This window comes from Esox lucius, chromosome 11 (assembly GCF_011004845.1).
Source record: "Esox lucius isolate fEsoLuc1 chromosome 11, fEsoLuc1.pri, whole genome shotgun sequence".
Classification (NCBI taxonomy): Eukaryota; Metazoa; Chordata; class Actinopteri; order Esociformes; family Esocidae; genus Esox; species Esox lucius.
In genome coordinates, this window is record NC_047579.1 from 11,306,579 (window position 1) to 11,328,165 (window position 21,587).

General features: G+C 42.6%; 2 protein-coding genes across 2 annotated transcripts; both read right to left on the reverse strand.

The window, feature by feature from the left end:
- Positions 1–3,390: 3,390 nt before the first annotated feature.
- LOC105029613 (solute carrier family 25 member 10) lies at positions 3,391–11,138 on the reverse strand. The gene is made up of 12 exons (XM_010903067.4): positions 11,122–11,138; positions 10,799–10,984; positions 9,541–9,660; positions 8,673–8,787; positions 8,351–8,399; positions 8,120–8,161; positions 7,987–8,030; positions 7,817–7,887; positions 6,847–6,939; positions 5,394–5,471; positions 4,827–4,883; positions 3,391–4,375 (listed from the first exon to the last, which is right to left on the reverse strand). The coding sequence occupies exons 2-12, from the start codon at positions 10,886–10,888 to the stop codon at positions 4,274–4,276; spliced, it is 861 nt and encodes a 286-aa protein (XP_010901369.1). The 5' UTR covers positions 10,889–10,984; positions 11,122–11,138; the 3' UTR covers positions 3,391–4,273.
- A 1,766-nt stretch (positions 11,139–12,904) lies between these two features.
- Positions 12,905–21,395, reverse strand: mrpl12 (mitochondrial ribosomal protein L12). The gene is made up of 5 exons (XM_010903066.4): positions 21,197–21,395; positions 19,340–19,532; positions 16,542–16,610; positions 14,961–15,098; positions 12,905–14,027 (listed from the first exon to the last, which is right to left on the reverse strand). Exons 1-5 carry the CDS (start codon positions 21,253–21,255, stop codon positions 13,911–13,913), a joined length of 576 nt encoding a protein of 191 aa, XP_010901368.1. The 5' UTR covers positions 21,256–21,395; the 3' UTR covers positions 12,905–13,910.
- Between the last annotated feature and the right edge of the window lie 192 nt (positions 21,396–21,587).

Sequence of the window (21,587 nt, forward strand, 5' to 3'; positions counted from 1 at the left end):
GAGATGAAAATGTTCTCTACCCCATGGCAAAGTCCTACGAACAGCCAAAAGGGTGGGCACTAAAATGTTTTAGTTGCGAGGTGTCGGGCCACCACTCAAGATAAACCAAGGAAGGTTTAGGGCCCCCAACACTACAGGCAGATGTGTATAACGGTGTTTAACTGTCCAGGGCTGGAAACCGGCAGAGCAGCAGCTGAACGATGCGGCGTGGCAGCTTATCAACGTGTCTGAAAGCAGAGCATGATTGATGAAGCCTCACTGTAGATGGGGAACACGAATGCAAAACCACATACCCACACGCACAGAACAGACCGAGCTGGACGGAATAGGAATCACAACGCTTACAGCTGATTGAATGTTGGCAGAAACCATGCGAGAACCAGTAGCATCCAATATTATTATTCATTTTTTGAAGTTTAAGATCTTTTTTTTTAAGTTTAATACAAATATCCATGATGTATTGTTACAAGCTGTCCGTCTGCGGAAAGTGCTGATCCAGTCCAGAGTTGGAGAATCACGGTGGGACATGGTGGATAGAGTTCAACAGAGATCACATTACGTAGAGCCAGATGACACCCAACCTGATGAGACATGTCGCTAACTAGAGGAAAAGAACATTAGCTGTTAACACAGAAAGGAAGTAAGGCAGGGTCAGACTGACCGAGAGACACGGAAATACGTCATCTCTGTAATAAGCATTTTTATTGACTGAGACACATTGTTATTTACAGGATTTCTTAGTTCAATGATTGCCATTGCTGTTTTTTATAAATGCCCCTCACTCATATCATCATTTGTTAAGTAACATTAAGCTATACGTTTTGACGACCATAAGAGATTAAATGTTCAATAAATTATCTTTTATTGTTCACTATAATTGCTTTTCATAATGTGTGTTTATTATATACAGCTCTGGAAAAAATTAAGAGACCACTCCTAATTTTTCTTAAATTAGCATCTCTACATGTGTGGCAGCCATGCCATTCCAGGTGTCTGTTAAATTCCAACACAGACACACTTCATTTTAATTAATGAGGCACTGATTAGGTAATTACCTGAACCAAATCTCATTTAATAAGTAAAAGTATAAAAACCACTGCTGTGGTCATCACTATCCTCTTGCAATAGGACCAGCTGGATGGCAAAAACTAGAACTCTTGTCTTAACTATTCAGAGTTGAAAAGAAAAGCTTTGAGTGAAGAAATGAAGGGTTCAATTCTGGCTTTTCTGGGAGAGGGATACAGGGTCAGGTTGCTTCCATCCTGATTTATAATGTCAAAGACGGCGGTTCATAAGAACAAGGTCAAGCAACAGACATTGGGGACAACCAAGCTACAGACTGGCAGAGAGAAAAAACAACTGTCCACTGACCGAGATGACCGTCAACTCATTTGAATGTCACTCAACAACCGTAGGATGACATCAAGTGACCTACATAAAGAATGGCAAACAGCAGCTGGGGTGAAGTGCACAGCGAGGATGGTTCCAAACAGGCTCCTAGGGGAAGGGCTGAAGTTGTGCAAAGCTAGAAATTAGCCCTTCATCAATGAGAAGCAAAGAAGAACCAGACTGAATTTTGCAAAAGACCATAAGGATTGGACCGTAGAGGAATGGAGTAAGGTCATCTTCTCTGAAGAGTCAAATTTTCAGCTTTGCCCAACAGCTGGTTGTCTAATGGTTAGACAGAGACCTGGAGACTCCTACAAGCCACAGTGTCTCACACCCACTGTGATATTTGGTGGAGGATCGGTGATGATCTGGGGATGATTCAGCAAGGCTGGAATTGGGCAGATTTGTCTTTGTGAAGGATTCATGAATCAAGCCAAGTACAAGGTTATCCTGGAAGAACACCTGCTTCCTTCTGTTCTGACAATGTTCCCCAACTCTGAGAATTGGTTTTTCCAGCAGGACAATGCTCCATGCCACACAGCCAGGTCAATCAAGGTGTGGATGGAGGACCACCAGATCAAGACCTGAACCCCATTGAAACCCCCTGGAATTAAATCAAAAGGAAGATGGATGGTCACAAGCCATCAAACAAAGCTGAGCTTCTTGAATCCTTTTGCCAGGAGTGGCATAAAGTCACCCAACAGCAATGTGACAGACTGGTGGAGAGCATGCCAAGACGCATGATAAAAAAAATCTGGGTTATTCCACCAAATATTAATTTTAATTAATTAATTCCTAAGTTATAACATTAATATTTTGTTGTGGAAAAATCTATATGAAATAGTTTTCTTTGCATTATTTGAGGTCTGAAAACAATGCATCCTTTTTTTTTTTGGACCAGTTCTACAAATAAATACTTTAATGACAATATTATTTTTGGGAATTTGGGAGTAATGTTGTCAGTAGTTTGTAGAATAAAACAAAACTTAATTTTACTCAAACACATACCTATGAATAGTAAAACCAAAGAAACTGATCATTTTGGAGAGGGCTCTTACCTTTTTCCAGAGCTGCAGATTTGTACACTTATGTTTTATTATTGCTGTAATGACAGACTCAACAGCAAAAGGCCTAGGTCTCAGCTTGGATTCTCAGTATAAATAATAAAAATCAACTATTGGCACTTGAGTAACGATCTCCAGTATAACTGTTATAATCACAGACACCCAGAGTTGGGCGGGTTACATGAATTCCTTGGATTATTCAAAGTGAGTAGGCTAGCATGAAATCGATAAGATCCTACATATCATCCATAATTATGTTTGTGAAACAGTTGCATCAAGGAGTGTCAGTACACGGCCACACCCCTTGATTGCTCCAAAACAATCAGTACAAGACAGTAGATCCATTTGTAACAGATTAAATAGAGGGATTCAAAACATAAATTGAACATGACAACCCCAAGCAGGATGACCAGTGGAGAATCATAATCTTGTCTCCGACCATTAGGAAACTGCTGGCAACCGTTGAGCTCTAGTGTTTGACAATAGGCAACTTTACAGCTCCAGAAAAAATTAAGAGACCACTGCACCTTTTTCTTTCCTTTCCAAAAAAGTCAAAAATAAATGTTTTGAGTGAAGAACAGAAGGGTTAAAATTAAGAGACCACTGCAAATTGTTTTTCACTCAAAAAAAAAAAAACTTTCCTTTTCAACTTTTTTTGGAAAGGAAAGAAAAAGGTGCAGTGGTCTTATCATTTTTTCCGGAGCTGTAGATCTGTCAAAATAATGTTCCGACCTTTTTAGGTCTTTGGGAAATCCTTACAGAAATGTGGTTTGGAGAGAGAACCTGAACATGGAAATGGTTCTCCTCATTAATCCCTTAAAACATCACCGGATCCCTCAAGGTACAGAAACAGTGTTTTAATAATTACACACTCCTCTTTAATCCAAGGAGGTTTAGCAGATTGTGAGTTGGCAAAAATCCTGCATCAAGAATATGGGCAACGTGTTATTATTGACAATGAAAAAGGTAGCAATGTTGCTCCCTGACATTAACAGTCAATACATTGAAATGCTGCAGTGAGAATATTGGGTCATAACAGACATCCTGGTTCAATGTGTCCTGAGTCAAAACAGGTTGAGAACCAATGTGGGCATTATAACACAAGGCATATTATGGGCACAAGTGGAGTTGGCTTGATACATTAAGGCTCATTTCAAAGACCAGTCTATTTCAGACATTCATTTGTGTCCCAAATTGCTTTATATTCACTTGATAGCGCATTACTTTTAAGATGAGTCCAATGGACATTATACAGAAGAGGGCCACTTTAGATGTCAGCGTTTTATTTACTCAGTCATAATAGATCCTTACATCACAAAGTAGATCATTAGTAATCCAGTCAATCAATCGCTATCATAATCCATTCGATTCTCAGTCAGTAGGCCTCGTCTAGAAACGATCTCCGGAAGGGCATGTTGCACTGAGTCCCCGGCCTGGGAGCCCCACCACAGGGAAATGGAAAGGATAATGACCTCTGCTATTGGAGGTTAACAAGACGACACCCCATCATGCTCATCCTCCACAGACAACCTTCCCAGACATTACGTTGTCCTTTCGTCCAGTCCACGTCAAGACACGGCTCAGAGGCTACATTGAGTACTGGTCCATGACGGTGGTCGCCAGGCCAAGCTGGGGGCATTTCTTTTGTTTTCAGGGTTTTGGCTCTGGGTCAAGGGTGCCTGAAGGGTTCAAATTGGCCTGTTCACTGGCACCCAGGTAATCTCCCGGTCATGTTCAGTTAGAACAGTTAAATACAGTAGGGGGCATGCTATGGCAGACACCCCGACACAAAGGTCAAAGTTGAGACTCCTCGCGTGAGATCAGGTGATGACCCTGATGCCACAATAGGTCCTCAGCTGTTCTAGAAAGATGAACGTTAGGACCGTTTGAGGGATGAGGCGGATCCCTGCAGGAACCAGACCCTACATTGGAGAGACAAGACAAGTCAGTACACACTGGAGAGACCAGACAGTCAGTACACACTGGAGAGACCAGACAGTCAGTACACACTGGAGAGACCAGACAGTCAGTACACACTGGAGAGACCAGACAGTCAGTACACATTGGAGAGACCAGACAGTCAGTACACATTGGAGAGACAAGACAAGTCAGTACACACTGGAGAGACCAGACAGTCAGTACACACTGGAGAGACCAGACAGTCAGTACACACTGGAGAGACCAGACAGTCAGTACACACTGGAGAGACCAGACAGTCAGTACACACTGGAGAGACCAGTGGATAAATAGTCCCAAAAAGGGTTAAAATTTTTGACCCGTTATGTTTCTCATGTGGAATGCCAACAAAGAAATCAGTGCAAATGTTTGTAGCAAGATTTCACAAATTCCAATCAGGGTAATGGTACAATTCACCTTATAGAAGGCCATGGGTCCCAGTTTAGCAGTGTCTGTCACACAGTGTAGAACCCCCTGAAACAGAAACAAACTGAATCAACTCAAGCCTTTCTGGCCGGGTTCAAAGCCCCAAGGCCAGCGGTCTTCCCTCTCCCCGCAGCATCAACGTCAGAAGTGTCAGGGCAATGGCGAGCAGCAGGCTGACAGACAGAGTGTCCGTGGGTTTGACAACATCCGAACCGCAAGGCTGGCAGCGGCGGGATGAGGTTGGAGTGATCGAAAATAAAAGTCCCCCCGGGTTAACAGCGATATCCCCAGACACCATCCACGGAGTGTGGGCTCTCAAGCTGATTCAATGAGTCACTGGGGCCCTACCAATTGGTTCTGCTTGGTCCCTTGTGAAAGCACCGGTGATTCCCTTTCGTTTGGTTCAGGTGAATCATCAAGCCCTGGACTCGTTGAATCACAAGCTGTAGTGTTGGGCTCCTAAAGTTGTGTTTGTAGCTGAGACTGGAACTAAGAAACCATGATCTTTATGCTAGCCCACACAGCCACGTCACAAACAGCCACCAGACACACACTTACCACATATTCCCCTTTTGAGTTCATCAGCCTGGTTTTCAAGACGTCCAGTGGTTGGCACAAGACCGTGGCACAGCCTCCCTGCACACAGAGACAAGGAGTTCATCACACTACTGACGTCTTTACAAAGGTTTGGAAGGAAACGAGCAGCGTAAAAAAAAACACCCTGCATCCTAAACCATGAGACCAAGAGGATTTCCCGGCTGGTTTCCCAGGGCCTTTACAGCCGTTTCACGTTGACATTTTAATCATTTAGGTGACACTCTCAGTCATTTAAATGATATTACTGATTAATCCATGTAGCACAAAAAGTGTGTGTGGATTTCTTTAGATATTGTATTAGTATTTAATAGATAGAAGGATATGGATGACAGAACTTTTTTTTCTTTTACAGAAAAAATTGAAATGCTTGTTTTAGGAAGAACCAAAGATCTTTTGTCTGATGTCACAGTGAATTTAGATGGACAATGTGAGAAAACTTGGCATTGCCCTTGACCCTGATCTCTCTTTCGATTAACATAAAATATATTTATTGAGCAGCTTATTTCCATGTTTGGAACAAAATTCAAAATTCAGTGACTTCTTATCAAACAAATTATGCAGAGAAGCTAATGCTTTTGTTACTTCAAGATTAAATTATTGCAATGCTCTTCTCTCCGGTTGCACTGATAAGACAATAAATAAACTTCAATTAGTGCTAATCTCAGCAGCCAGAATCTTAACTAAAATGAAAAAACTTTAGCCTATTTACACTGTTAACGCTAGAGCTGATTTTAAAGTCCAATTGTAAACTTGCCATTCAGTATAATAGGTATAATTAGGTACTCTTGTGAATCCTAGGAACGCTCGCTCTACATTTCCGGCTGTCCTCTTTGACCTTAGGAGGACACAAGCACTTGGACCTCACCTCTGATCTACCTGGCCAACTGTCCACACCCCACCTGCCTGTCTCAGTCCACACCTCACCTGACTGTCCCAGTCCTGTCCCAGTCCTGTCCCAGTACACAACCCACCTGACTGTCCCAGTACACAACCCACCTGACTGTCCCAGTCCACACCTCACCTGACTGTCCCAGTCCACACCTCACCTGACTGTCCCAGTCCTGTCCCAGTCCACAGCCGACCTGACTGTCCCAGTCCTGTCCGAGTCCATAGCCCACCTAACTGTCCCAATCCTGTCCCAGTCCACAGCCCACCTGACTGTCCCAGTCCTGTCCCAGCCCACACACACCTGTAAAAGCACTTTGTGACAACAGCTGCTATAAAAAGGGCTTTAAAATAAATGTGATCGATTGATAGGTCCAGACAATAGGATAGGATTCAAATGTTAAAGATCTGAGAATTATTTGAATGTTTTTTAATGATATGACTCCATTAAATATTGCAGGTGTATATTCTAGGGTTATGACTATGTGAGAATGAGTCTGTGTTTTGACCAGACTACATAGACACTCACTGCGATGATGCTGGCCAGGAAATGGGTAAGAATATTGTCTTGCATGGCTCCAGTCCCCAGAACAAGCTGCTTAGACTGGTCATAACATGCAAGCTGGAGAGACACAAAACAACAGGTTAACAAGAATTAAAACATTGACTTTCAGTCTGATATTTTCTTTTAAAACACAGACACTTAATGATTGACTGGTGGCATTGGGTTTATGTTGGGAAGAATTTGTCAGATAAGTATTCATCCCCTGTGCTGTGGAAGCTCCCAGTAACCCGAACGAGGACAATTGCTTTAACATAACCTTTGAACCAAAACTGCCATCTGGAAGCATGACAGGGAACCATCTACAAAGCGGGAAAAGGTGGTGTGGTCAAAGGAGACCTTGATAGATATTTCAGTCCAGAACTCAAAGTACTATCTTGTACAGACCAAAGACTAGCCAGGCCTCAATAAACCCTACAGGGAAGGATAGTGGTGAGGCATCATGCTGTGGAGATTTTACATTTATATTATTTTCATCTAGCAGATGCTCTGATCCGGAGCCACTTACAGTAAGTGTACACATTATAAAAGAGCCAGGTGGAACAACCACACAGTTTAGTAGTAAATGAACTCTAATCAATGAATTAGTTATTGGCAAAGTCAGTGCAGGAGAGAAAACCATACAAAACAAACATACATAAACATAAAACATAAAATGTTAAAAGACAGCTTGGGAAATTTATTTTTCAGCAGTACAATGATTCCAAGCACAAGACCAAAGAAACATTGGATTGGCTCAAAGACCAAAAAGTGAATATCCTACAGTGGCTCAGTTAAAATGATGATATGAAAGATGGCCCTACAAAATATTAATGTGTGGGATTGAATACATATGCAAGCCTATTATTATTATTATTATTACTACTACTTTGTTACAAATATTTCCTAACATGAAACCAATACCACATTACAATTATTGAGGACAGTACGGCCTCACCTGTCCAACAGTGACCAGCGCCCCTCTACTAGATGCCATTGTGGCTCCAGAGAACAGCTTCTTCATTCCCTCTATTGAAAAACACAGCGTAATGGGAGCAGCTGTCCAATCAGCTGTCTATCACACTAAATCTTATTCCAGCCCCATTGGTCCGTAATAAAACAACTTACCTTCTTTTCCTACTCGAAACAGTCCATCTAGTGCATGAGCATAACTAGAAGAAAACGTATAGATACCGTAAGCCGGTGTCTACATGTATGATAATGTTATTATCACAGTACAATATAACATCCACATACATACTTTCTTCTGAGTGCTGGTGGTACTTTCACATCATTCTGCATTCTGGACCAGAGCAAAAAAAATAAACTATGAATGTCTTGTCCTATCCTGTGTTAGGTTCCTCTGTTGAACGGTAAACATACTGTGTGGCATCGCTGACATCTACTGGACATTGACATCAATGACCAACTGCCATACATTTATTCAGTGTGAAAGTTAGTAATTAGATTGTAGGGTACCGGGGTGACTTGCCTGACATTAACCATGTCTGCAGGGGTCCCAATGAATCCACCAGCGAATCCTACAGACAGACATGCGGGATAGTTGAGAGACTTCTACACACTAGTGTGAGGACATCAACTGTACCGCAGTGCATTGAAGAACCAATCATGTAGTTACAGGAAACTGGTTATGGGTCTGTGGGGAATCAAGTACTGTTGTGGTTACATGCTGTGGGAAGTTCGCTAATATTTGTATTCAAATTCTCTTCAATGATTTTTTCTTCTTAGATAAGTAACATCTGAAATCAGAATTTGGTTTTCTTGCTGAATCGGATAAAAAATATGATACGTACCTGAAGCAAACCCCAAGAGGACCTTTTGGTAGAACGGCATGGGGCCGTGGGTCCAATCCTTCATCTTATCGCTCACCGTCTCATAGATGGCAAAGCGGGTCAGAGAATATGTCATCTGGAATAGAAAGATTAGATGTTAGCGACACACAAGTGAGAATAAAGTTGATTAATGGCAGAGGCTTAGCAACATACATGTACACAGTAAGCTCATTTCACATAATACTCTCTTCAAAATGTGTGTGAGTGTGTTTGTGTGTACGCATGAGCCCCTGAGTGAACATACGTGTGTGTAAATGTGAGTGTGTTTGTGTGTACGCATGAGCCCCTGAGTGAACATACGTGTGTGTAAATGTGAGTGTGTTTGTGTGTACGCATGAGCCCCTGAGTGAACATACGTGTGTGTAAATGTGAGTGTGTTTGTGTGTACACATGAGCCCCTGAGTGAACATACGTGTGTGTAAATGTGAGTGTGTTTGTGTGTACACATGAGCCCCTGAGTGAACATACGTGTGTGTAAATGTGAGTGTGTTTGTGTGTACGCATGAGCACCTGAGTGAACATACGTGTGTGTAAATGTGAGTGTGTTTGTGTGTACGCATGAGCACCTGAGTGAACATACGTGTGTGAAATGTGAGTGTGTTTGTGTGTATGCATGAGCCTCTGAGTGAACATACGTGTGTGTAAATGTGAGTGTGTTTGTGTGTACGCATGAGCCCCTGAGTGAACATACGTGTGTGTAAATGTGAGTGTGTTTGTGTGTACGCATGAGCCCCTGAGTGAACATACGTGTGTGTAAATGTGAGTGTGTTTGTGTGTACGCATGAGCCCCTGAGCGAACATACGTGTGTATTGGCCCATGTCGACCCACCTGTCTGCAGACTGAGGCACTGAGGCCACAGTAGAGTGCCAGCACTCCTTCCCTCTCCACCACGCTCATGGTCATCCCCACCATCCTCATCCTCACCTCGTGCTGCGTCTGCAGGTGCACCTGTCAGGCCCAAGTTCAGCAAATGGTCCTAATGACTTAAAACGTCTGTTATACGGACTTATACTCATTTCTTTCAAGTTTAAAATAATGTTAATTATCATATTTTTTGCATGTACATTGACTGAACGATTAATCTTGGCAACACAAACATCAAACACATACATTTGTCTAAAGTAATCCAATCAATTAATAAAACAATTATTTTGCTCCATCTACTGAAATGTGTGAATATTTTTTTTTTTACCTTGACTTTCAGGCCTCTGTGCTAGGATTTAAATAACCTGACAGCACAGCACATTCTGAAGATATTTGTTGGATATGTTGCCTATTCACAGTTAAATATCTCATAACAGTTGTGGCGGAAATAAAACCATAGAAAAGGAATGGGTTCAATAACCATGTCTTTGTCATTAACAAGTACAGTCATGGGTGGTAACTCTAGAAAGGGCAATGCATACTATACGAAATTATATTGTAGGTGTGGCTCTATATTACACAATTCTTTAAAGCAAATACAAATAAAATCTGAAACCCTGTTTAAGTTGTATCAACTGAATATATTGGCGTGCTTTCTCAATAATTTAAATAACATGTAAAGAAAAGATATATGTGTAAACCCGAAGTTATTCGGGTTTACAGTTCGGTGGAGATATTGATGTCCGAAATTTAGCTTCCACTATCAGGAAACGTTATATATTCAAGACGACAATATATTATTTTCACTTATTTAAAATGTTAGGCTACTGACTGATTTTGATTTAGTTTATTTAATATTATACGTAATTCTCAGAAACACAGGTGCTATATGGGTAGCCTACAACACAGCAGTACTAATTGTTCGGTTTCCGTGAAAACACATTTAAAGTGCGGCAACAGGCTGCAACTCAATGACCTCGGCCCCAAGTGCAGTTCATAACTTGAATAAGCGCATAGACCACAGAGAAGCAGCTTGAACTTGACAGTTTCCTACGAGCTTTGCGCGTACATTCCCCATTAAAATCCTAACAAAAACCGACAACGATTAATGTAAACTGTGAGGAGCATGCTGTCCAGATAGACCGTGGGAACAACGGCTCTGAGGCAAATTAACCGGACTGTATGAGCAGGGACTCTGATGCACCACTTTTTGAAATTTTACCTTGATCAGATCCAAAGGGTGTGTAACACAGGCAGCAGCACTAGACGATATTCCACCAAAATACCATCGCGACCGGTGTTTCTCCGTCATGTTTCCAAGTATCCTTGCTTTCAATTAAGCCAAGAACCCGCTAGGTCTAGGCGCGTCTTGTGTAGCTTACGCCCACAACCGCTTGGCCTCAAGATCCTTACAAGACAATTATTGGCATCACAGTCACAGACAGTAGGGCCTTATTTTTTCCGGTTCCTTCACCGTACAGAGTAAAGCTGATGCTAAACGGCAGTAAAATCTATCAAACAAGTGGACCTATAGGATATACTCACTACTTTGTGTTGCAACAGCTGAGCTGAAGTAGACACTTGAAAGCGGCTCTAGTGATCCTGGCTTTGTTAACACCACCACACTACGAAACCAGATCGGATTTTCTTACTATTCGATCTGATTTCCAATCATTTGTCTTTTGTGTGGGTCGGTGGGTGGTGACGAAAATATTAGCTCTGGGTTGCCTGTATGGACACAGATAGTGGTGCATACGAAGTTGAAAGTTGATATTGGCTGCATTTAGCCCAACCAAGAGTTTTAATACCCATGAAACACACACACACAAACAATTTTCTAGAAATAGGCTATGCAATGTGCAAAGCTTCAGACATAAATGTCAAGTGAAAACCAACTGTTGCCTTATAATGGCCACTGATGAATTGTGAAAATGTATTTACGCGGAGCTATTCAAAGGTTTACGGTGTGCAGGCGCCTCAGTCTGTTGGTCAAACGTGCCGGATGGCCCGTGGGTCTGAGGGATGAGAATTCTCCTTGCGCTACAATCCTGTGCCAAGACTGTGCGCAGCTGGTTCCGTCTTAAGTGGCCTACGTGACTGATGTAAAAATAGTAACCAAGAATCTTCCCTGACCTCTGCCGTAATTTTGTGGAATACATTTGAACCCAGCGAGTTAAAATCAATAGATGTTACTACTGGATTTATTAGAGGGCTGTAACAGCTGCTTTAATCAGGACCAATCTGATTTATCCACCGCTAATAGAAATTCTGAGCTAATGATTGCTCCAAATAATTTAAAAACAGGCCGTCTGTGTAAATTTGACAGAACGTTTTCAGTTCATGTCAGTCAATCGAGCCAAAGGAAAAGTCCCCAGAAAGTCAAGCTCAGATGTTACCTCCCACCCAACCTGTTATACAGGTTGGAGTATTTCAGTCCTCTCCGTTTTCCCCCTGCAACAGCTGTGTCATTGGTCTTTATTGAACTGGGGTTTGAGGTTAAGACTATATTCATAACCTGTGGTTGGTATGAATGGGGTAACTCTGCACCATCAGTAGGCAGCAAAGAAGCAGAGATGCCAGAAATGGTAACCAGACACCCAGCGTTCCTCCTCACTCGCCACCATGACTGTCACAGGGAAAAGCAGTGACACATCCCGTCACACGAGAGGCAACTGAAAAAGGAGAGACAAAGGCTGGAGCTAGCAGAGGAACCTACAGGAGGGTGGACTCTTACTGGACTCAACCAAGCAGGAGTGGTCTGCTACAAAAGCCTTAATATTATATAACTAAATAAACTTGACCACCAGTGGGGTTGACTTTAAAACGGATGGCTGAGTAAGAATTAAGGTACTAACTAGTTATGTTTATTTTAGTACATGAATATTTCATGTCATTTAAGATGAAAAAGATAAATAGCATTACATTACATGCCATGATTACAACAGACGCCAACTACTAGGAGCCTCTGTAAGGGGACTATGATGATCAGCTCCACACATCCTTTAGACTGGTACTCAAAACCCATTGGAGGTCAAACGGGCAGGACCTCTAGACTCACTCAATAGGATTCAAAGTGAGGCGTTCATAAGGATGTCATTGAGCTTTTCCCTGCTTAAAAATGACTGAAGAACCTCTTCTGCCACCTGGTGGTGATCGTCCATAATACAAACTCAAACACCAGATATTCACTAGAAATGGACAAGGCTTAACATCATAGAAATAAAAATGCAATGCAACTCTATGAATAAATGTCATGAGCATTATTTAATAAATTTTGCTTTCACTGTCTAATCTGTGATTTAAAAACATATTTAAACGACCAAAGAAATTGTACTTGTATTTTTCCATTTTAATCACATCACCATTGATAGTACAGCAGCCTAACAGTATGAGGACACATTATCTTGGTGCTGCACGACACATTGTTTTACCACAAGTAATAACAGTGGCAAACATCACATTACACAGGACATGCCTGTAACCAGCGACGGGCTGTCCCAAAAAGCTTGGCAGCGAGCACAGCGCCTGGAGCTACTCCCTGACGACCCAGACACACACCACCCATGGAACAACCAGCCAAGTGCTTAATTACACAAATGTAGGAAATTAATAAACAGACGATGGACAGATGACTGACAGTCAAACTGAACTAAATGGCAACTAATACGCTGTGACTGCCGTGTGACTGGGTCATCAGGAAGTAACGTGCTGTGTGGGATAACCACCTTTCGGGGTAACTGACATTCAGACAAACAGGGTTAGTGAGCCGCCACGGTGTCTGCGTGACAGCTGCCCAGCGGAGCCGGCAACACCAAATGAACCTACCGGCTACATCCCTGATCTCCACCCTTCTCCCAGAGTGTGCACTCCCCCGTCGCGGAATAAAATGCAACGTGTCGGCGGACACAGAAAACATGGGCTTGTAGGACAGTTCAGCCCACATGAGGAGGACTGCCACTGCACACACAGGGGAGGAAAGGTGGAGAACGGGAAGGCAGCCGCGGACAAACAAACAGGCAGATGGATGAGTGGCCAGGTGGGAGGGCAGGCGTGTTCAGGCTCTGAGCCTGAGAAGATCAGTCTGTGAGTTAGTCTCTCCCGCCCCGCCCCGCCCCGCCCTGCCTCCCGCTCTCTGGTTGGTGTCTAGAACAGCCAAGTGGCAACATCATCAAGGCAATGGGTTTTTCATTTCCCCAAAGTACGGTTTCCCTTCACCTTTACGGCTGTAAAAAAGAAGAAAAAAAAAGAAAATATGGACAGAATGGAGGAGTAACCAAGCACCAGCCAGATGTAGAGACGGTCAGTCGGAAGGAGGGATGGTGCCCCCCTGGTCACTACTCCAAAACCACAGTGCCCCCCGCCGCCTCCAGGGCTGCCTTCAGCTTCTCTGCCTCGTCTTTGGACACATTGGCTCGTATCTCCTGGGGGAGAGACTCCACTAACTTCTTAGCCTGGAGGATGAGAAGAGAGCATTTTACTACTGACCCTACATACAGCAAAACAGCAAAGGACAAAAATCCAGCTTGATGTCATGGACAAAGGACTAGAAAAGAAATCAAACAGACACTTTCTTTTAAAATGATGGATGTGTACATTGTCACATACAGACCGAAAGCCCAGATCGAGCTTCTGATCCCGTTCTTCAACAACCGTGCCCTTTCTGTCTCATCTCCCTCCCAATGAACCAGGCCAACTGTCCTATTGTCTACTGGATCACCTGCTGTCACAGATTTAAAGATTTCTACCCAAATCACCACAGGATATCACCCTGGAAATGTAGAATATGTAGCTACCCTCAATCCGACTGAGATAACATTCAATGGTGTTCCTTTGCCCAATGGTTGCAGCTCAGACCCAAGACAGCGTGTTCTTTGGCCAAACAACGACCATGCAGGAGAACAGTGTTAGAGGCCATGCAGGAGAACAGCGTTAGAGGCCATGCAGGAGAACAGCGTTAGAGGCCATGCAGGAGAACAGCGTTAGAGGCCATGCAGGAGAACAGCGTTAGAGGCCATGCAGGAGAACAGCATTAGAGGCCATGCAGGAGAACAGCATTAGAGGCCATGACTTGGCAGCTATTCTACAGATATATCCCAACCACAGGGACATTTACCATATTGAGGGTGGAACTGTTTTGTGCTGCATATATAACATGTCAAGTGGCATTTTCAGTGTTAAAGCATCCAATAGAGACATACTTTAACACACAAAATCAACCAAAACAAAGCTGTCATGGATCGACCTGGTTTTGTATGTTAGGGTGGTTGGCAGGAACATTGTGTTGTTTTATAATGAAGAAAAAAACAGACAACCAAAGCAGATAAGAAAATTAGCTGGAACAAAACAACCAGTGACTAGCTTAATACAAAACTAGTCAGCCTTACCTGCACCAGGTTCAAGCCTTGGATACAGTTCTTAACTTCCTTTATGAGTTTCACTTTCTCTGGTGCCTTCAGTTCTGTCAGCTTTACTGTGAAGTGAGTCTTCTCTTTCTTTACTGGAACCATTTCGTCTTCCACAGCCTGCAGGTTGACAAATGATAACTGGCATTAAGGCTGGGCAATATGGGCCAAAACATCACAATATATTCAAGATTTTTGTGGTCAGTCAGATATTTTATTTGTGGGTATATATATGTATTTGTATATCTACGTTGTCATTATTTGAAATGATCCTTTAGAAAAACAACAGTTTTTTCTGGACCGTGTAAACGGAGCCGGCTAAGAAGAGCAAATGTCACTGACTGACTGACTTTCAGGACAGAAAACTTTCACCTGCTACAACCCTACGTAGTTACATAAAAGGAAGCCTAAAATAAAACGGTTCTGGTGGATATTAGGATTTGTTCAGGATAGACAAACACTTCGCTGGCTTCACGATTCTCTCGTCTTTTTACTTTTCACAAAAAAGTCAGTTATCATTAGTGATGGCCATTCAAGGCTTCATTACCATTCTTCTAGTAGCAGGATATTATGCTAGCAGTGCTAAATCAGATTTTCATTTTCTAAATAAAAGTAATCATTTTACTATATGTTAATCTTTTCTGTACATTTTATACATTTCAATTATGGCTTATATTGTGATAAAGAAAATCGGAGTGCTGCCAGCATAATATCCTGCTGCTAAAATAACACTAATGAAGCCTCGAATGGCCATCACTAGTTATCAAATTGAATGCTTCTGTTCCTCACTCAACTTTTGTGGAAAGGAATGAAAAAGGTGCAGTGGTCTCAAATTTTTCCGGAGCTGTAGATGAATGCAGACCCTTGCACTTTTCGGACAATTCCCTATTTATATTAAAAAACATTTTGGTCTCTAGACTTGCTATGGATCTTTGACACTGCCTCAACAAATTAACTTTCATTAACTCCAAATGGATATTTAAACATGAAGATGAAAAATTTGAGACAGAGGAGCATGAGCCTATGGCATAAAAAGTAGCAAGAACGCAAACCAGAGCACGATCAATCCTTCCACTAAATGGTTGTAGGCAGGGTGTTCTTATCTTTGAACACTTAATTTGGTCACTGCTAAACATAGTTAGACCACACCGCAGACAAGAAAGTCTGATTGAACTTCTCAATAACCCACTTAAACAAGCCTGAATTATTTGCCCTCTTCGGCAATACAGATCACTGCTGTGCTTACTGGCAACAAAATCAGGCATTCAATGAAACATATATGTTGTCACATTACACACTGGCATATGTAGTTGCGCTTAGGCTCAACTCCACCTGGCTCTTGTTTGGATATGTGGATATATCTCTAAATAACTGCATAATATATTGGAATACAGAGGTGCTTCTTCTGGGTTATTAAAAAGTGTTTATCTGCCACAACTTTGGCCAAAGGCTGTGCAACCTGTAAAAATGTGAACGTGCGTTTGATGAATACTAAAATGAATACTCATTGTAGAATACATTGTGAGCTACGTCAGAGCCAGATTACACTTTCATCAGCCTTACCTGAGCTACAGGGGCTGCTGCCATCGCTCCCATCGGCATCATTCCAACATCCTGGATATTGAGGGTTTTCTGGGGGAATAAAGCCGTTAGTCAATAGTGGGCAAGACGTATAGGTTAAACAAATGGAGCCGTAGTACCAATTCAGTCGGTAGTTTGGACAGTGGTGTTCAGGAGCCGGAATGAGTCCAGTGTTCTGTTTGACTTCTCATTCAACTGTCAGGGTTTTTCATGCATTTAAAACTCAAAGGCGACTGCCTTCTCAAAATCTCACACAGCCTCTGTGTGTCAGCATGGTATTACATTATACTGCGTTCTTATGTTAAATACCAGCAAAATACTGCAGCAAAAATTATTTTCGTACTGGCAGTGTTGCCAGATGGGGAAGTATCCACCTAGTTGGATTCTTTTTAATGGGCTTGGGCTAGTCGATTTACAGATTGGGTTGTAAAGTAAAGATTGTGTTTGCGCATTTATTTTGTGGAGTATGCAGATGTCACGGTTTACAGTCAATGATCTGGCAACCTTGCATACAGGGACCTAACTGGTCGAGACATGACGGAGACGAGTGATGTCGGAAGAACAAGCTGATCCTGGGTTTCTTTTACAGACAATCATGTCAAAATATTTCATTAAAACTTAACTAAACTACATCCAATCTGCATAAAACATAAATAACTGGTGAAAAGACCACTAGATTAGTTATTATATGCAATATAAAGGGTAAACATACAATTAACATATTTAGCTGTCAGTAACAATATAAATACACTGCTCATAAAAATGAAGGGAACATGTAATAATCACAGTAAAACACCCAGTCAGTTAAACTTCAGGGATATCAGTCTGTCCAGTTAGGAAACATAACTGATTGTGAATCAATGTCACCTGTTTAGGTCCAAATGAACGTGACCACAGGTGCACTGGAGAGACAACAGCAAGACAACCCCCAAAAAGGGAATGGGTTTGCAGCTGGTGGCCACAGACAATTGCACTCTCCTTATCCTTCCTGACTGATTCTTCTCTAGTTTTACATTTTGCTAGTATCCTTGCAACTACTGGTAGCATGAGGTGGTACCTGCAGCCCATTCAAGGTGTACAGGTAGTCCAGCTCCTCCAGGTTGACATCCATACGTCCCATCACAAGAAGGTTTGCTGTGTCTCCCTGTACAGTCAAGAGCATGGAAGAGATACCAGGAGATGGGCCATTACACAAGGAGAGCTGGACAGGGCGGAAGAAGGGCATCAACCCAGCAGCAGGACCGGTATCTTCTCCTTTATGCAAGGAAGAACAAAAGGAGCACTGCCAGAGTCCTACAAAATGACCTCCAGCTGGCTACAGGAGTGCATATTTCAAAACTGTCAGAAACAGACTCCATGAGGGTGGCATGAGGGACCGACGTCCTCTAGTGGGACCGGTGCTCACAGCCCAGCACCGTGTAGCTCAATTGGCATTCGCCAGAGAACACCAGAATTGGCAGGTCCGCCATTTGTGCACTGTTCTCTTCACAGATGAGAGCATGTTCACACTGAGCACATGTGACAGATGTGAAAAGGTCCGGAGACGCCATGGTGAATGTTCTGCTGCCTGCAACATCATCCAGCATGACTGATTTGGTGGTGGGTCAGTGATGGTCAGGGGAAGAATATCTTTGGAGGGTCACACAGACCTCCATGTCAGCCAACGGTACCCTGACTGCTGTTAGATACCGGGATGAAACCCCCAGACCCATTGTCAGACATGCTGGTGCAGTGGGCCCTGGGTTCCTCCTGGTGCAGGATAATGTCTGGTCGGATGTGGCCAGAGTGTTTAAGCACTTCCTGGATGACGAAGGCATTGATTTGACTGGCCCTCAGGTTCCCCAGACCTGAATCCAATTGAGAACCTCTGGGACATTATATATCGGTGCATCTGATGCTACCAAATAGCACCACAGACTGTCCAGGAACTCACTGATGCCCTGATCCAGGTATGGGAGGAGATCCCCCAGGACACCATCCACCCTCTCATCAGGAACATGCCCAGACATTGTCAGGAGTGCATACAGGCACGTGGGGACATACACACTACCGAGTTACATTATGAGTTGCTGTGATGAAATTCACACAAGTTGGAACAGCCTCTGATTTCAACGGTTTACTTCGATTCTCGGTGGGAGTTTGAATCCAGCCCTCAATCGATTGCCGCAACTAATTATGCAATGTGCAGTAAAGATTATGATCTTTACTATAGTTCATTCATTAATATTTAAGTGTTCCCTTCATTTTCTTTGAGCAGTGTATATAAAGTATATCACAGAGGGGAGTATATCACAGTGTATATCAAGTATATCACAGAGGGGAGTATATCACAGTGTATATAAAGTATATCACAGAGGGGAGTATATCACAGTGTATATAAAGTATATCACAGAGGGGAGTATATCACAGTGTATATAAAGTATATCACAGAGGGGAGTATATCACAGTGTATATAAAGTATATCACAGAGGGGAGTCCAGTGGAGCGCAGGGTAGCATGGAACAAAGCGGCTTAAAACTGGGTGAAACAGGGATGTACTACCTGGAGTGGAATTGTGAAACGTCTTTTCCCTTTACAGTTGCAAAGTGCTTTGCTACAATGCGATCAAATGAACATGACCTAACTTTTTTGACTGACTATGACTGTATTTTAGATCATAGATCTTTTCAATTAAAATCAGTTGGAAAAATTTATGGCTGCCGGTATAAACTCTAAAATCTGGAAACCTTCAACATAGCATGTGTCTTACACACATGATCCTAAATGGGCCAGTTTGGTACCTTGAGTAGCTCGTTGAGGTCTGACACCTCTAACAAGGTGAGGCCGGTGATGTCGTTGACCAGCTGGGTAATTTTGGGGGAGTACTGTTTGGGGCTTCCATCTAGTGGTGGGGAGGCGATGACATCAGAATGGCATGCTGGGCTGGTCCTGAGTGTTCGGAGGGCACATAGAGTTGGGGTCTGGATCTCCTGCCTGTTGAAACATTCAAATGTAACACGTTCATCATTAACCATCAACTACTGTTGATGTTGTGGTGCAAGAGGACCTGGAGGTTAGCTGCTTTGAAATGCTAGCTATTTTACTTGTGGTAGCACTATTAGACAATTGGCGAGGTACCAACGGTTAATAAATTAAAGGCCAAACCTGAATAAATGGAGGAACTAAACGCGCATGCTTCCACACTGACGTGCTGCACGATAAAATTAAGCAATTAACATCATATCATGCTCTGTGGCATGTATAGAAATGCTGAGCAGCCCCAGTTGACCTGCAGTTTGGATCAAGACGTTAAGAGGAAAGGATCTATGAGTTATTTGGTGCTCTCCACCACCATCAAAACACCAAATGAGAGAATATCTTTGGAAGAATGGTGTTCCATACCTCCAGTAGTTTCACATACTTCTAGAATCCAAGCTGTTCCGGCTGCTCCTGGTGGACCAGATCCTTACTGAGGATTTATGTTTGTTTTTCCTTTGTCAGCCATCTGTATACCGTGCTTATTCATTCCTTGTTCTCATAGGCCTCAAAGTTTATCCTCCATGCATCTCATTACATTAAAATTATAGTAATTTAACAGACACTAAACTAGAGCAACAGGCAACATTTCCTACATCCAATAGGTTCCTATCCATTTTCTGTTCTGGGAGGACAGGGGATGAATGAACCAACTGGAAGGGTTTAACTCCCATGGGCCTTTGAGGGAAGAGTGACTTGGACCTTGGATGGTCCCTGCTCAGCTTCAGAGGAAAGCCAGCAGTGGGACTGGTTGGGTTGTACTACACACAGTTGCCTTGTTCAATTGAATGTTTTCTGCACTACTGCATCAATAGGACAGGCCACCAGCTTAAAAGTGTTTGGCTTCTGGCAGAGTTGAATCTGTCTCTCCACATAATTGTGTGTCATTTTTCTAACAGATGTCCAAGGATCTTCAAATCCAACATTACATGTAGCTCACAATGAATGACTTGCTCATTCATTGTTTTATGTATTCATAGAGCAGGAACTCCATTGGCTAACTACACAGCATTAGTTACCCAGGTATAGAGGTGGAAATCCATACCATCCATAATCCATGGATAAGAAATCCATATCCATAAGCAAACAGACTGAAGAACCAGTAGCTAGCGACCAGTGACAGCGTTTGTCAAGGTTCAACACAGAACGTTACTGGCATTCTGTAGCACGGAACACAGATGCACATGACCTTGGATAGCTAGCTTGTTACCAACACACATCAAGAATCAGCGGGCATTCGGTCCCTAGGACTAGGTGCTGGAAACATGGTGTTTTGTAACACACATTTCCCGTGACAGATCCAGGACAGTTGCTAACTCAAGAACATATTTTGCCTGCACGGTTGCTCCATCCCTACGTTAGCTGGTTAGCTTAGGTAACGGACTAAGGTATTGGTGGCATTGCATTGGTATATTAGTTAGCTAGTTATCCGGTTGAACATAAAATCGTTCTACACATAAATTAGTCGCGGAATATAAAAGCCATAATTGAAATTGCGGGCCAAATAAACGATGCATTGTTTGCCCTTGAATGTTTTAAACAGTGTTTGCGGACTCCAAGTCAGACAGTTCTAGGAACACAAGCAGATTTACCGGCGCTCCCCCGTTATGACACCCGCTTACCGATTAGTCTTTGCGGCCATTCGCAGTGCGGTCCGTATGCAATGTCTTGTGCAGTACATGTTTATTATTTGTGACCCCAGTAACACGTCTGAAACTACTTTACGGATCTACGACAGCTAATTCCAATTCAGTCAGAAGCGTACTCTGTCAGTCCTTCTTCCTCAAAAGCACATGGCGTCCTCCACTACTGTCTCTTGACCTACCCACAATGCAATGCGCCTCAGATGTAGTTGGATTCAGCTAACTATATAACTTTATTAACAAAGGATATATATTTTTAAAAGATATATACAGAACACATTAAATATGTAAATATGAATGCACTTTATATGACAGAAGTAAATATGTAGGGACTTTAGCATGTGATATGATTAATTAATTGCCAAATATG